Source organism: Dryobates pubescens, chromosome 6 (genome assembly GCF_014839835.1).
Source record: "Dryobates pubescens isolate bDryPub1 chromosome 6, bDryPub1.pri, whole genome shotgun sequence".
In the NCBI taxonomy this organism is placed as follows: domain Eukaryota; kingdom Metazoa; phylum Chordata; class Aves; order Piciformes; family Picidae; genus Dryobates; species Dryobates pubescens.
The window spans coordinates 29116785-29132035 of NC_071617.1; the positions used below are offsets into that span (position 1 = coordinate 29116785).

The 15251-nt window shown below is 40.8% G+C and overlaps 1 protein-coding gene across 1 annotated transcript in view; it reads right to left on the reverse strand.

Moving 5' to 3' along the window:
- The window catches only part of WDR27 (WD repeat domain 27), a 96953-nt gene that overhangs the window by 62274 nt on the left and 19428 nt on the right, over window positions 1-15251 (reverse strand). The window contains exons 16-20 of the mRNA XM_054162474.1: window positions 14719-14808; window positions 11949-12070; window positions 11231-11364; window positions 9300-9397; window positions 8879-9000 (exon numbers count right to left, since the gene is read on the reverse strand). Of these exons, the coding sequence (XP_054018449.1) occupies window positions 8879-9000; window positions 9300-9397; window positions 11231-11364; window positions 11949-12070; window positions 14719-14808 (566 nt within the window). The remainder of the gene's footprint in view (window positions 1-8878; window positions 9001-9299; window positions 9398-11230; window positions 11365-11948; window positions 12071-14718; window positions 14809-15251) is intronic.

Below are 15251 nucleotides of genomic sequence, written 5' to 3' on the forward strand. Positions count from 1 at the left end.
AACATCCTTCCTAAACTGAGGGGCCCAGAACTGGACACAGTACTCGAGGTGCGGCCTAACCAGTGCAGTGTACAGGGGCAGAATGACCTCCCTGCTCCTGCTGGCCACACTGTTCCTGATGCAGGCCAGGATGCCATTGGCCCTCTTAGCTGCCTGGGCACACTGCAGGCTCATGTTCAGTCTACCGTCAACCAGCACCCCCAGGTCCCTCTCAGCCTGACTGCTCTCCAGCCACTCTGACCCCAGCCTGTAGCTCTGCATGGGATTGCTGTGGCCAATGTGCAGAACCCGGCACTTGGATGTGTTAAATCTCATGCCGTTGGACTCTGCCCATCTGCCCAGCCTGTCGAGGTCCCTCTGCAGAGCCTCTCTACCCTCCAGCAGATCAACTCCTGCGCCCAGCTTGGTGTCGTCAGCAAATTTACTGATGATGGACTCGATGCCCTCGTCCAGATCATCAATAAAGATGTTAAAGAGCAAGGGGCCCAGTACTGATCCCTGGGGCACACCACTGGTGACTGGCTGCCAGCTGGATGTGGCACCATTCACTACCACTCTCTGGGCTCGGCCCTCCAGCCAGTTCCTAACCCATCTCAGTGTGTTCCCATCCAAGCCATGGGCTGACAGCTTGGCCAGGAGTTTGCTATGGGGAACGGTGTCAAAGGCCTTGCTGAGGTCCAGGTAGACTACATCCACAGGCCTCCCCACATCCACCAGGCGGGTCACCTGATCATAGAAGGAGATCAGGTTGGTCAGGCAGGACCTGCCCTTCCTAAACCCATGCTGGCTGGGCCTGATCCCTTGGCCATCCTCTAAGTGTTGCGTGATTGCACTCAGGATGACCTGCTCCATAATCTTTCCTGGCACTGAGGTCAGGCTGACAGGCCTGTAATTCCCTGGCTCATCCAACCGGCCCTTCTTGTGGATGGGTACCACGTTGGCCAGCTTCCAGTCAGCTGGGATCTCTCCAGTGAGCCAGGACTGATGAAAAATAATGGAGAGTGGCTTGGCCAGCTCATCTGCCAGCTCTCTCAGCACCTTAGGATGGATCCCATCTGGTCCCATGGACTTGTGGGGGTCCAAGCTGCTGAGGAGAGCTCCTATCACTTGCTCATGGAACACAGGGAAACCATGCAGCTCCCTGGCTCCCTCTGCCAGTTCTGCAGGCCAGCTGTCTGGTAGACGTTCTTTCCAGCTAGTAAAAACTGAGGTAAAGAAGGTGTTAAGTACCTCTGCCTTTTCCTCATCCTGTGTTACAACATTTCCTTCCATGTCAACCAAGGAGTGGAGGTTGTCCCTGCCCTTCCTCTTGCTATTAATATATTTATAGAAGGACTTTTTGTTGTCCTTCACATCAGAGGCCAGTTTAAGTTCCAAATATGCTTTTGCCTCCCTAATTTTCCTCCTACATGCCCTAGCAACCTCTTTAAACATTCCATGGGTTGCCTCACCTTTCTTCCAAAGATTATACACCCTCTTTTTTTCCCTTAGTTCAATTAAAAGTTCATTACACAGCCAGGCTGGCCGTCTGCCCCGGCGGCTCCTCTTCCGGCACATTGGCACAGCCTGCTCCTGAGCCTTCATCAGCTCTTTCTTGAAGCAGGTCCAGCCCTCCTGGACCCCTTTATTTTTAAGGGCTTTCTCCCAAGGAACCCTCTGAATTGTTTCCTTGAGCAACCTGAAGTCCGCCCTCCGGAAGTCCAGAGTGGAGGTCTTCTTGCTGGCCCTCTTAGCTTGACTGAATACTGAAAATTCTATTATTTCATGGTCACTGGCCCCTAAACAGCCTCCGACCACCACATCACCCACCAGCCCTTCCCTGTTGGTGAAGAGGAGGTCAAGCATAGCCTTGCCCCTGGTAGGCTCACGCAGCACCTGGGATAAGAAGCTGTCCTCTATGCAGTCTAAGAACCTCCTAGACTGCCTCCTCTCTGCTGTGTTGAGATCCCAGCAGATGTCAGGCAGGTTGAAGTCACCCATAAGGACAAGGTCAGGAGATCTTGAGACAGCCTTAAGCTGTCTATAGAATGCTTCGTCGACATCATCCTCCTGGTTGGGTGGTCTATAACAGACTCCAACCAGGATGTCTGCCCTACCGGTCTTCCCTCTAATTCTTGCCCACAAGCATTCAACCTGATTGTCCCTAATCTCTAGCTCAATGGCATCTAGTGCCTCCCTGATGTACATGGCCACCCCTCCACCCCTTCTTCCTTGTCTATCTCTCCTGAAAAGCCTGTAGCCATCAATTGCAGCACTCCAGTCATGTGAGCTATCCCACCACGTCTCCGTGATGGCAACTACGTCATAACTTTCCTGCTGCAATCAATGCTTAAGTGCCAGGAATCTTCTATTCATTATGAAAACTGGTCTATAGCTGGGAAATGCTCTAGTATTTTGTCAAAGGAATTCCCAAAATGGCAAGACAAAGTGGGGAACCCAGCATTAAAGAGACTGTAGGAGCTTTCACTTACTTTGCTTGAAAAGCAGGTTTCCTTCCTAAACTGTAGATTACCACAGTTTGCTCTAACAGAGATGAACTAAAATGCACTGTGCCACAGATTTTGCAAAGGCTACACATTCTCACATTAGCTGTGTATAACTATAAATTTAAACAGAGGAATTGTAAAAGATAGAGACAGCAGTTTTCCAAAGAATAGTATTCACCAAAAGTTTGAGTGTGTTTTTTGTTAGTTTTTGAAACTTCTTGTCATGCTTTTCTTTAGTCAATGACTAGAGTCCAACACAGAAGGTTTTACAGCACTCTTTCACACACTATTTCTTTACTTTAGAACACAACAGTAACACAGGTAAGGAGTGTATCCATTTGTTACTTCCTTGCCCTGTCAATTCAACCAGTAATATACTATACTTTGTATCTTCAAACTACGTTTCCCACTAAATATTCCTGTAGGAGACAATAAATTCTAGTTGGGATAATATGCAAGATGAATTTTATTTATAGTTTTGTATTTTTTGAGTCATCTTTTGATAATCTATCATTTCTAAGAATCTAATGTAAAAAGTAGCATATTGCAAAACACTCTTCAAACTCTATTTTGATTCACACAGACAAATCACTTGCCTATGCCCCATTGTTTTCCTCATTCACCACCATAATCCCTTCTCAACATCTGTCTAAACTGTGTTGCAGCTTCCATATAAAATCATGCCCCAAGAAAGACATGGTTCAAGAGAATCCCTATCTCATTCACTAATTCCATATGAACACCACTGATATAATCCAAAGCATGCAGCTGGCTTGTGCTAAAGGCAACAATCTTACCATCAATCAGTTTCCTCATCCTGCTGGTTGCACTTTCTGATACAAGCCAGGATGCCATTGCCCTTGTTGGCCATTTGGGCATACTGCCAGCTCATATTCAGTTGGCTGCCAACCAACATTCCCAGGTCCTTTTCCACCAGGCAGCTTTCCAGTCACTAATATCCCACTGGGGATCTTATGTATCAAACCAAAATTGTCAAGCTGTAAATCATTGGTTAAATCACAGAATTATTGAGGCTGGAATAGACCTCTGAAATCAAGTCCAGCCTATTACCTAACACCATATCAACTAGACCATGTCACTAAGTGACACATCCAATCTTTCTCTAAAAACCTCCAGGGATAGCAGCTCCATATAAGTCTGTTACTATCAGCTCAGGATATCTGCCTTATTCAAGCTTGGTATGAGATGGCTACAGTCTACTTAGACTGAATTTACTACAGATAGAAAAAACAGTCTTTGCTCGTTGCGTCAGAAGGAGCTTAGTGACATCATCTGGATCTAGTAACACTGCGCTAAAATATCACAAGCAATTCTGAGAGTATGGTCTATAAACCAGACAGGTTGAGGGAAAACAGTGGAGGGTCGCTCAACACCAGCCTATCACTGAAAAGTGGGAAAACTGGTGGAAATCTCACACTAATTTCCTCAGGCTGAGGAGAACAACAAACCTCTTCCCCCCAGCTCCTAAGCAAATGCTTTGAAAAGTAAGACAGTATAGAAACCTGTAGCAGTAACACCACCACACCTCCACAGGATCATCCGTTTAAGCCCAGTTTCCTGATGGAAGATGATGATGCAACTAGCTGGTAATGGGTGTAGATATATCGAGAGATACATTACTCTCAACCATTTGCAATTTAAGATTTTTCAAACAGGATAGTATTAACACATTTGGTTATTCCTACATCTAACAGATAAAGAAGAAAAGCAATATATACTTTCCATTCGCTGCATTCACAGAATCACAGAATCACCAAGGTTGGAAGAGACCTCAAAGATCATCGAGTCCCACCTGTCACCACAGACCTCATGACTAAACCATGGCACCAAGTGCCACGTCCAATCCCCTCTTGAACACCTCCAGGGATGGTGACTCCACCACCTCCCTGGGCAGCCCATTCCAATGGCAAATCACTCTTTCTGTGAAGAACTTTCTCCTCACCTCAAGCCGAAACTTCCCCTGGTGCAGCTTGAGACTGTGTCCTCTTGTTCTGGTGCTGGTTGTCTGGGAGAAGAGACCAACCCCCAACTGGCTACAACCACCCTTCAGGTAGACAGCAATAAGGTCTCCCTTGAGCCTCCTCCTCTCCAGGCTAAACAACACCAGCTCCCTCAGCCTCTCCTCGTTGAGCTTGTGCCCTTCTCTGGACACGTTCAAGTGTCTCAATGTCCTTCTTAAACTGAGGGGCTATAAAAATGTAACATAGGGCAGCTTCTTATCTTGTGCAAACATGGAAACTACTGTCTTTAAAGATTTACCAGATAAGGCCTTTTACTTTCCTTTCCCTCTGCTCTGAGTGACATTATTTCTTCATCTTCTATGAAATTTTAATCATTTTTTTCTCCAGCATTATACTACTGAATTTTTCATTTCTGAAGTAATCCTTTGAACTAAAAGATGAGTTTAAAATCTGAAGACTTTCTAAACTGTGCTAATGATTTTAATTTAAAGGGTTTTATAATGGCTGGATTGTCATTCTTGAAACATTGCAATCAATGGTTCAGAGTCCAAATGGAGACCTGTGGTGAGTGGAGTCCCTCAAGAACTGGTACTGGGACTGTTTAACATCTTCATTGGCAACATGGACAGTGGGATCAAGTTCACCCTCAGCAAATTTGCCAATGACACCAAGCTGCGTGGTGCAGTCAACATGCTGGAAGGAAGGAATTCCATCCATAGGAACCTTGATAGCCTGGAAAGGTGGGCCCATGTCAACCTCATGAAATTCAAGCAAGGTGCTGCACTTGGGTCAGGGCAACTCCAAGCACAAATACAGTCTGGGTGATGAGTGGATTGAGAGCAGCTCTACAGAGAACTTGGGGGTGTTGATTGATGAGGCACTTGACATGAGCCAGCAATGTGCATTGGCAGCCTCAAAAGGCTAGGTTGCACCAAAAGATGAATGGCTAACAGGTCAAGAGATGTGATTCTGCCTCTCTGGTCTGGTGAGACCCCTCCTGGAGTACTGTGTCCATCTTTAGAGCCCCAAGAATGAGAATGACATGGATCTGTTGGAGAGGGTCCAGGAGGTCCACAGAGATGATTAGATGACCTTGAGTACCATTCCTGTGAGGACACATTGAGGAAGTTGGGTCTGTTCAGCCTGGGGGAGAGAAGGCTCTGGGGAGACCTAACAGCAATTTCCAGTACCTTGAGGGAGCTTACAAGAAAGCTGGAAATGGAATATTTATAAGAGCATGTGGTGACAGAACAAGGAGCAATGGTTTTGAACTAGAGCAGGATAGATTTAGACTGGACATTAGGAAGAAGTTCTTGACAGTGAGGGTGATAAGACACTTGAACAGGTTGCCCATAGATGCTTCTGTGGATGTCTCATTCCTGGAACTGCTTCAGACCCGGTTGGATGAGGCTTTGAGCAATCTGGTCAAACAGAAGGTGTCCCTGCCTGTATCAGGGGAGTTGGAACTAGATGACCTTTAAGGTCCCTTCCAAATCAAGCCATTCTATGATGATTCTATGATTATTTGTACTGAAGCAGAAGTTCTAATCTTCTGGAAGTGGGCTTTACTGATGCTGCTGTCTTCAGTTCCCTGCATCCTTTTCCTCTTTCATGGTCATTACAACCCCAAAACCTCGTTTCTTCCAGTACTTGCATCTGTCTCCTCTGTACCCTTGTAAGACACTGAGGTTCAAGAAGGTAAGACAACTGGGGCAAAGGATCTCTGAGAACAATAATCTACATGGCTGTGGATGATTTGAACATTATGGGGCAAAATGGGAGGAAGATTCTACTAGATGGAGGGAATTAATTACAAGAAAAGGTTGTAGGAGGTGGAGAAGTGAAGACTCAGCCGTAGAGGCAGAGCACCTACAATGATATAGGGATATAGCCTAGCTTCAACTGGAGAGGTTTGGAGAGGTAAACTGGTCAAGCAGGACAGGATCACAGGTGCAGGCCTCAACCATAAGTTGCTTGTTCTGGAGCTCCATCAAACTGTCAGAAAGCTTGAGGCAGTATAGTCATGCAGAGGCTACCAGTGAGAAAAGAAGAAGAGTGACAAGACAGAAAAGCTCAAAGCCTAATCTTGTTGCTATCACTGTTGTTCTCTCCAGGAAAGAGGGAGAATGGTCAATAAAAATGGACAGAACCACTACCAGATTCATATGTCTCCTGAAAAAAGGGATCACTGCAGCAATTTGCTACCCTACGATAGCCAACACTCTGCATATGTATTCTCTGTGTGTGCAACCTATGGCTATGTACTCAACATTCATCTGCAATATTTGATAAAGTATTAACATGAACGAAGATTACCTAGCATAATTCAAGCTTCAGACAAAGGACAAGTTTATCAATGGTACATACATCTGTACAGAGCCTGCAGATTGAACATCTCAGGGAAAAATAAAGTCTGATTTTGCAACCTAATACAGTCAGAGATTCGAAACATTACTTCTGAAGAAAGTCAAACAATGGAAAATAATGATTCAGTGGGGTGGTTTATCATCTTCAGCACACCATTACTGGATCAAGGCTTCATGACATTGATAACTGCCACTGCCACAAGAGATGTGCTATACTCTCCTAAATAAAGTGATGGATCTGACTACCTATGGTCACTGGAGAATGAGGGCAGGAGTGAACTCAATGATTTTAGCCAGTACATTCTGAACAGATTTCAAGAGAAGAAACTATAAAAAGAAATCTACTCTGGCCTCAGTACAATCACTGCAGATTTTGATGAACAAAACAATGGCTTTGAGATTCTTGAAAGATGGAAGACTTACGTTAACGTTATTTAACTGGCCACAGAGAATGATTTTCAAAATTAGACAGGAGCAAGGCAACCAATTCTTTAAATGCTTGATGTTCCTCTGAAATTTCTCTACAGCACATTCTAAAATTCTGTAATATCATGTAGATAATTTATGAGTATCTTTAGAGAAACTTTGATTTAGCAGCAGCTTACATACACATATGAGTAATATGACAAGTTTATTTCACTCCCAGTCTATGCTTCTAGATCAATAAGTCATACAGACACAGCAATAATTACTATCTTTTAAATAAATTTATCACCTTTAAAGTACTAAAATTCTAAAGGAAACAGGAAACAAAGACTCCTATCATATTCTAAGAGATCTCCTCAGAGTTCCTACTTACTACTGTCCAGGTAGCATCACAAAGCAGTCTCAGAACATGGGAATTTCAAGGTATACATATTGCCATCAATAATACACACTCAGTCCACAAGATGAGACTAGATGCCAGTCCAAATCAAAGCCATCATAAAGTTTGGTGTGTAGGCACTGGATCTTCAGCAATAACTATTTCATTCTACAGATTTGCTGCTATTGTACCACCCCTCATCACTAGCTAAATTTAGATTCCAACATATTTCACACTTTAAACAGGATGTAATTTACACAGAGCATTCTGCATACATTTGTCTATTTTGTCATAGTATCTTAATGAAATGCACTAAGTTATGTTTACTGTAAAGGCCAAATAGTTCACAAGCAATTTTCATGACTTATGAATTATTTTTTTTAAACTGAAGAAATGCTTTGATCCATAATTATTTTTAATAAAATAAATCTCAATTTTCTTTGCTGTACCATACTTTCCCCCTCAAGTGAATACTTGCCCACAATTTTAAAGTTTTTCTTGATTAAATAGCCTGAAGCCACTAAGCTGACCAAGCAAAAAGACAGAACTTTAAGCCTATATTTGTTACAAACACTACTGAAATAGCACAATTTTAAGTGTTTTACCAGATCATCTCTCTCAGGAAAAACTACAAAGAGCCCTACAAAAGTAGTAATAAGGAACTGTCTTAAACCCACAGAAGCAAGAACCTTCCAAATGGGAATAATGAATAATACTCAACCAAACCTAACACAGTAGGCATTCCGTTGTATATGCTACCATAAGACTTTCAAACAATCAAATCCATCTTCAAGTGGAAAAAAAAAAAAAAAGAGCAAGATGAGGGTGTTTAAGTCATCTGTTCTATTGCATTACTGAGCAATTACTTTTTTTGGTTGCTATTTCTGAAGTTTCATATATTAGACTACTTCAGATTCAGCTTTAGAAGAGAAAAGTTACATAAGGAAAGGTTCCTGCTGAATTGAAGTATTACAGTCTGGCACAAGTATGCAAAGGGAAACACACTTCCCTAAGTGACCTTGTCTGGTCATTCTTGCTGCTCTCTCCATTTCACTAGAGAACAAATGAGATTTTGGTACCTTTATCATGCAGACTTACGAACTCATCCAACTTCCTCAACATACAAAAAAACCCCAGCAACCTATTAATTACTGTAATTACATTTCTAGCCTCCAAATTCTTTGTTGATGGAGTTGTAGGAGTACTACAAAAAAAAAAATTAATCAGTAAAGCATATACCTTGTTTTGGCAGATCTGATATACTGATCTAGTATGAACTTCTGGTATGACTGCTGTGCTGCAGCCTGTATTGAGGTCAAAAACTTCCAATGCTCGGTTGCTGCCAGCTGTAAGAACAATATCTGTACAGTTATCTGTGTTAAAGTTCAACTAAACTAATCGAGAACAACAGCATATAGACAGAAAGAGAAAAAAGACTTTTGTATTTAGTGCTCTATGAGTAGCATAAAAATGTCTTAGTGCTAAAAAACCTTTTTAAAAGTATGTCCACAGATCAAGTTCAATACCACAAGACACACAGTACTTTTAATCTGACTAAAAAAAAAAAACAACAAGCAGTAAAGAATAAAACAGGAATTACTTTAACTGAAGTTATTTTCACATCATTATGTTCCAAGAGAACAAGAAATACAAAGGATACAGGAGTAGAAATCATTTACTGCTGAAAGGCTGGTAATCTCCATTGTTGAAGACATTGGAAATTTCTGTACCAGTCTGCAAAAACTTCTTTGTTTGTACCTGCAAAAAATATCAAATGAATGTTACTGTTAACGAAGTTATTTGTGGCCACCAGTAAACGCCTACTGGAATCAAATCCAACCAAAATGCCTTCTCTCATTATTAAAAATTAAAGCCACAGACCTTTTGCTGAACTGTACTTAAAAATTTTGTAACAAAATTAATTTGGATGAGAATAAACAGATAGATTTTCCATCCACATAGACCACTAATCCTGTCCGTACATTGAAAATGTTGAAAACAAACTAAACTCTCTTGTGAGGGCAGCTAGGATTAAAAAACCACAACCCAAAAAAATAGTTTCATACAGATATGACATTTTAAATTTTAATAAATATCTGCATGTGCCAAAATCAAAACTAAGCAGGCCACAAATATCGGTATAATAGACCACAACATTTCAGGCTAAACAAGTAATCTCCAAACAGCAGTCCCATTCTACATTTCCAGACACAGCCTTGCGTTCAGTAAAATAAGCAAAGCAGTTACACAAATAAGAATCAATTCATCTTCTGGAAAAATCAGTATGTATTCTAACTGAAAAAAAAAAATTCCCTTGTACACTACAGAAGAAGGTGAAAGTCATTCAGTGCCCTTACATAATGAATTGTGAACATAAGAAAATATAAGCTTGGAAGGGATGGCATCCAGAGGGACCTTGACAGGCTGGAGAGTTGGGCACAAGCCAGCCTCATGAGGTTCAACAAGACCAAGTGCAGGGTCCTGCATCTGGGTCGAGGCAATCCCAGGCACAAATACAGGCTGGGCAGTGACTGGCTGGAAAGCAGCCCTGAGGAGAGAGACCTGGGGGTGCTGGTGGACGAGAAGTTCAACATGAGCTCTCACTGTGCACTTGCAGCCCAGAAAGCCAATCACATCCTGGGCTGCATCAAGAGAAGTGTGGCCAGCAGGTCAAGGGAGATGATTCTCCCCCTCTACGCAGCTCTGTGAGACCCAACCCGGAGTACTGCGTCCAGTTCTGCAGCCCCTATTACAAGAGGGATCTGGTCGTGCTGGAAGGTGTCCAGAGAAGGGCCATGAGGATGATCAGAGGGCTGGAGCCCCTCTCCTATGAGGACAGACTGAAGGAGTTGGGGCTGTTCAGTCTGGAGAAGAGAAGGCTCAGAGGTGACCCAATTGTGGCCTTCCAGTATCTGAAGGGGGCCTACATGAAAGCTGGGGAGGGACTTCTCAGGATATCAGGCAGTGACAGGACTAGGGGGAATGGAATGAAACTGGAGGTGGGGAGATTCAGGCTGGACGTGAGGAGGAAGTTCTTCACTGTGAGAGTGGTGAAGCCCTGGAATGGGTTGTCCAGGGAGGTGGTTGAGGCCCCATCCCTGGAGGTGTTTAAGACCAGGCTGGATGAGGCTCCGGCCAGCCTGATCTAGTGTGGGGTGTCCCTGCCCATGGCAGGGGGGTTGGAACTAGCTGATCCTTGTGGTCCCTTCCAACCCTGACTGATACTATGATACTATGATTTAATAAAACAAATCATTCCAAGTCAGAAAGGAGCCACACAATGGTAAACAGAAGAGCATTAGTAAAAAGTGCATGGAAGTTGCCTAAAAATGAAGAAACAGGGACAAAAGAGAATAAGTAATTAGATACAATGCAACAGTTGAAACTGTCAGTTAAGGTAAACATCATTAAAAAAAACAAAAAACAACCTGACATTATTTGTTCTTTCTATTATGCCGGAACAAATACTTTTTCAGTTAGCTTTTACTACTTGTCCAAGGTTTTTAATTCGATGATATCCACCTCACCACTCAAAATCCTAGGTCTAACAGCACAAGTACTTTGACAGCCTTGTTAAGAAACTGTTCATACCGTTTGAGGTCATCCTTGGTGGTATCTAGATGGAAACTTAACAGATGAAATTCAGCTCCACAACACAGCAAGATAAATGAATCTATAAAATAAAACTGTGCAAAACGTACAGTCTTATGGAACATTTCTTTCCCCTGAAATGCAAAGAAAATTGTTAAGAAAAGATTCCAATAGAAGATTTTTTTTATCTGAGATTCCTGGTGTTAAGACATCACTTCTGTTATCTTGATCATTCATATGGCAGTAGGTTAACCTACTATGTAATGGACCTTCCCATTTGTGACACTTACTAATCTCAAAGTAGAGGTCTCATTTGACTTGATTTGGCAGTAAATAGTATCTATAGTCATTTGAATCTAATACAATCTAGCTTCATATTCCAAAAATCCATTTGAATTCGGGAGCAGACTATGAGTTTAAGCAGACCTGAGCCAATGAAAACAGAATTTACCAAGCAAACAAAAGTAAAACTCCCTGACTTGCCCACTAGTTCTGTTCTACCAATGTTTGTTTTGATTCTCAAATTATCATCATAAAAGCCTAATTTAAAGTCAATAAACAGCACCTCGATCACAGTACCAGCGTCAGCTGGAATCACCACTCAGTAGGTTTGAGAAATCAGGCTACATGCTCCCTCTACAGAGCTGTTAAAATACATGTAGATGAAAGTGCAAAATAGTATCAGCTGTAAACCAAACTGACTGAAGTTCCTCATTACCAGAATTAGAGCAGGTTCATTACTGCACACTGACCAGACCCTTAGAGTTCTGTCTTCTGATGAAGAAACTAACCACTTCTTGTCATGACTCCAGCCAACAGAATTAACTGCACCATTGTGACCTATTAATAATGTAAATATTATAAAGTTCAATTATTTCATTTACACATGTGTTCATAATTAATTGTATTGTTTTAATATAATTATATGCTTATCATTATAGTATCTTTTAAATACAAAGTTCAAATAGTTGGATTAAAACTGTTACATGGTAGATCAGTTATTGATTTTCTTCTCCCACCAAGAACCACAGAAACAAACACAAAAAAGTCTCAAATGATAATTCTTAGATTTTAATTTTTCCAATCTATTGTAAGAGCATTTTTAAGAAACAATCTTGAAATTCAATTTAAGATACAACACTCAAATTATCTTTTTAATACTGTATTATAATAAAGTTATAATAAACATTGTAATACTGTATTATAATAAAGTTATAGTAAACATTATCTGGAAACCTCTTAAGACCTTGACAATAGTTCCAACTTTTAATTTTATTCATTAGGCCTTTATTAGTGAGCTAGCTGGTTTTGCAAAAACAGTGAACATGCCACAACAGCAGCTTCTGCAAGACTGCCTTATTAGATGAAAAAAATCCTTGTTTCAATATCATGGTCTCTATTTAATAGCACAAAGCTCCTACCTTTTCCAGTTGTGTCACAGTTTAAAACAAGATTAGAAACTTACAAAGAACTTCAAAAACCAGGAACATCATCCAGAAGCTATAATTATTAACTTGATCTAAGATTACACTGATACTGATCCAAAAGGCAAAAAAAAAAAAAAAAAAGAAAATATTTCAAACAAGTTTAACTTTGGCCATATTCTAATTTGTCTACATGAAGTAACGATTTTCCTCTAGCCTTAAAACATTCAAAATTCTTATGCTGCCCTCTTGTGCACATTTTCTCTCCAGTCAGATGAACTCCTGTACAAAAAAAGAGTTCCTTAAAATTGATAAGACTTCCTGTAATTTACCAGCAATTGAGATCTTCTATGATAGCTTATCAATATTTTAATTCAGTTCCCAAATATCTGTAGAATTTTCACCAGAAAACTGCATACGTAATTGCTAAGTACATCTGTAAGTACTGCGCATATGTAATTACTGTACTTATTTTTAACACAAGTTTTGTAAAACTGTTTGGAAGCCTTGAATTATCTGCATTAAAGAAAACAAACAAACACAGAAACAACTTACAAAACACTTTCTGAAGCAGCAAAAAACATGAGAAACTTTAGGAAAATCTGAGATTTGGGAAATTGTAAGAGCCATGCAAAGCACTTAAAAGTCTCTGCACTCCAGGTCCCCTAGTCCCAAAGCAAAGGAGATGCCAGTTAGCTTTCAAGAGGCCAGTAAGCTTCAAAGCAGGCATTAGCCAGAGTTCCCCAGCCCTGAAGCACATTGAGAAGGACAGCCACTGGTTTTGTAAAAAGGCTTCTTTAAAAAAGCCATGCTGGCTGTAATGCTTTTAAAGCTGGTCAACATTAGAACAGAACAGAACAGAACAGAACAGAATAGACCAGGTTGGAAGAGACCTTCAAGATCATCGTGTCTAACCTATCATCCAACCAACCAACCAACCAACCAACTAAACCATGCAACCAAGCACCCTATCAAGTCTCCTCCTGAACACCTCCAGTGATGGTGACTCCACCACCTCCTCGGGCAGCCCATTCCAATGGGCAATCGCTCTCTCTGTGTAAAACTTCCTCCTAACCTCCAGCCTAAACCTCCCCTGGTGCAGCCCAAGACTGTGTCCTCCTGTTCTGGTACTGGCTGCCTGGGAGAAGAGACCAACCTCTGCCTGTCTACAACCCCCACTCAGGTAGTTGCAGAGGGCAATAAGGTCACCCCTGAGTCTCCTCTTCTCCAGGCTGCACTTCACTATATGATACAGATACCTGAAGAGCTGACACTGAAGAGGAATGCAGAAATGTTTTAAATTGTAACTGAGTACTTCAGGAAACAAACCCAGCCTAACTTATTAGTTAGGTTTATAGCAAAATTGCTGTGGCTACGCCACTTCTCTCTGACAGCATATTATAAAAACTGTAATTCAGCTGTATTCAGAGATGTTAATGATGTCTTGAAATGGAAAAAAAATTTTAACAAAATAAGTATCATGGTATCATTGCCATTTCATGAAAAAGTTTTACATTACCATTGATTTCAGGTCTGAATAACAGTAATGCATCGTGGTTTTAAATGAAAAGAAAATACATTCATTATGACACTTCAAAAACCACAGGCATCTAAAGTAGAAAATTAATAGGTAAATTCATGAATCAAATAAGCAGGAGCTTGCAGTTCCTATTTCTCTACAGCATAGTATCTGACAGCTTCACATTTACATTTCTTTTGAAGAGAGCTGCATGCACAGGTTGCATTCTTATGTTACCTTAAGAGTCTGAAGTAGATTGTGGGTTACGTTTCTGATTGTGCATCACAAAAAAAAGACAATTAATGAAAGGTATCAATGAAATTAATTAGATAGTAAAAACCCTAAGAAAATTAATAGAACCGAGCCAACTGACAGAAGAACAACTTAGTAATAATTTATTTTAAGCAAGCAAAAAAAATAGTACTTGATACTTTAGACCGGCAGTATTCCTCTCCCTCACCTTCAAGGTGATCTTTTAATTACTAAGACATTTTAGGTTAAGCTCGCTCATATACTTTCTTTATTAAGCAAACTCATAAATTTACCTGAAAAAACATTGCATGTATCTCTGAGATCAGAATCAAATATCAGTACAGTTTTGTCAGCCAGGCCGCAAGCCAGCTTCTCTCCATCCCCTATAAAGAAGAATGTCCACTGACATATTTGAAAGCAACAAGGACCTAATATGCTGTTTCTTTCAATCATAAAAATTGCATGTCACTTTAGCAAAACACAAGCCAGATACCAATTCCATATTTTTAAACACACTTTGTATGAACATTAAACTCATATTACAGAATTTGGTAGGAATTAATTTTTGTCCTGACACTCAAAACAGTTATGCATCACAAAGCAGAAATTCTCATTTTACAGGAAAAAAAAAAAAAAAAGTACTACAAAAATTTGAAGTCAAAAAATTCTTAGCAGTCACTTAAATCACCTTCTTCACACTCTTTTTTGTGTCTTATATAAGACATATTGTTATTAGAATAAAAAGCACATCTCAGTCATTCTGGTTTGTTTCTTCAATGTCTACATAATGGCAGAGACTTGTGATATTTGTTCAGTCAAAAATCTT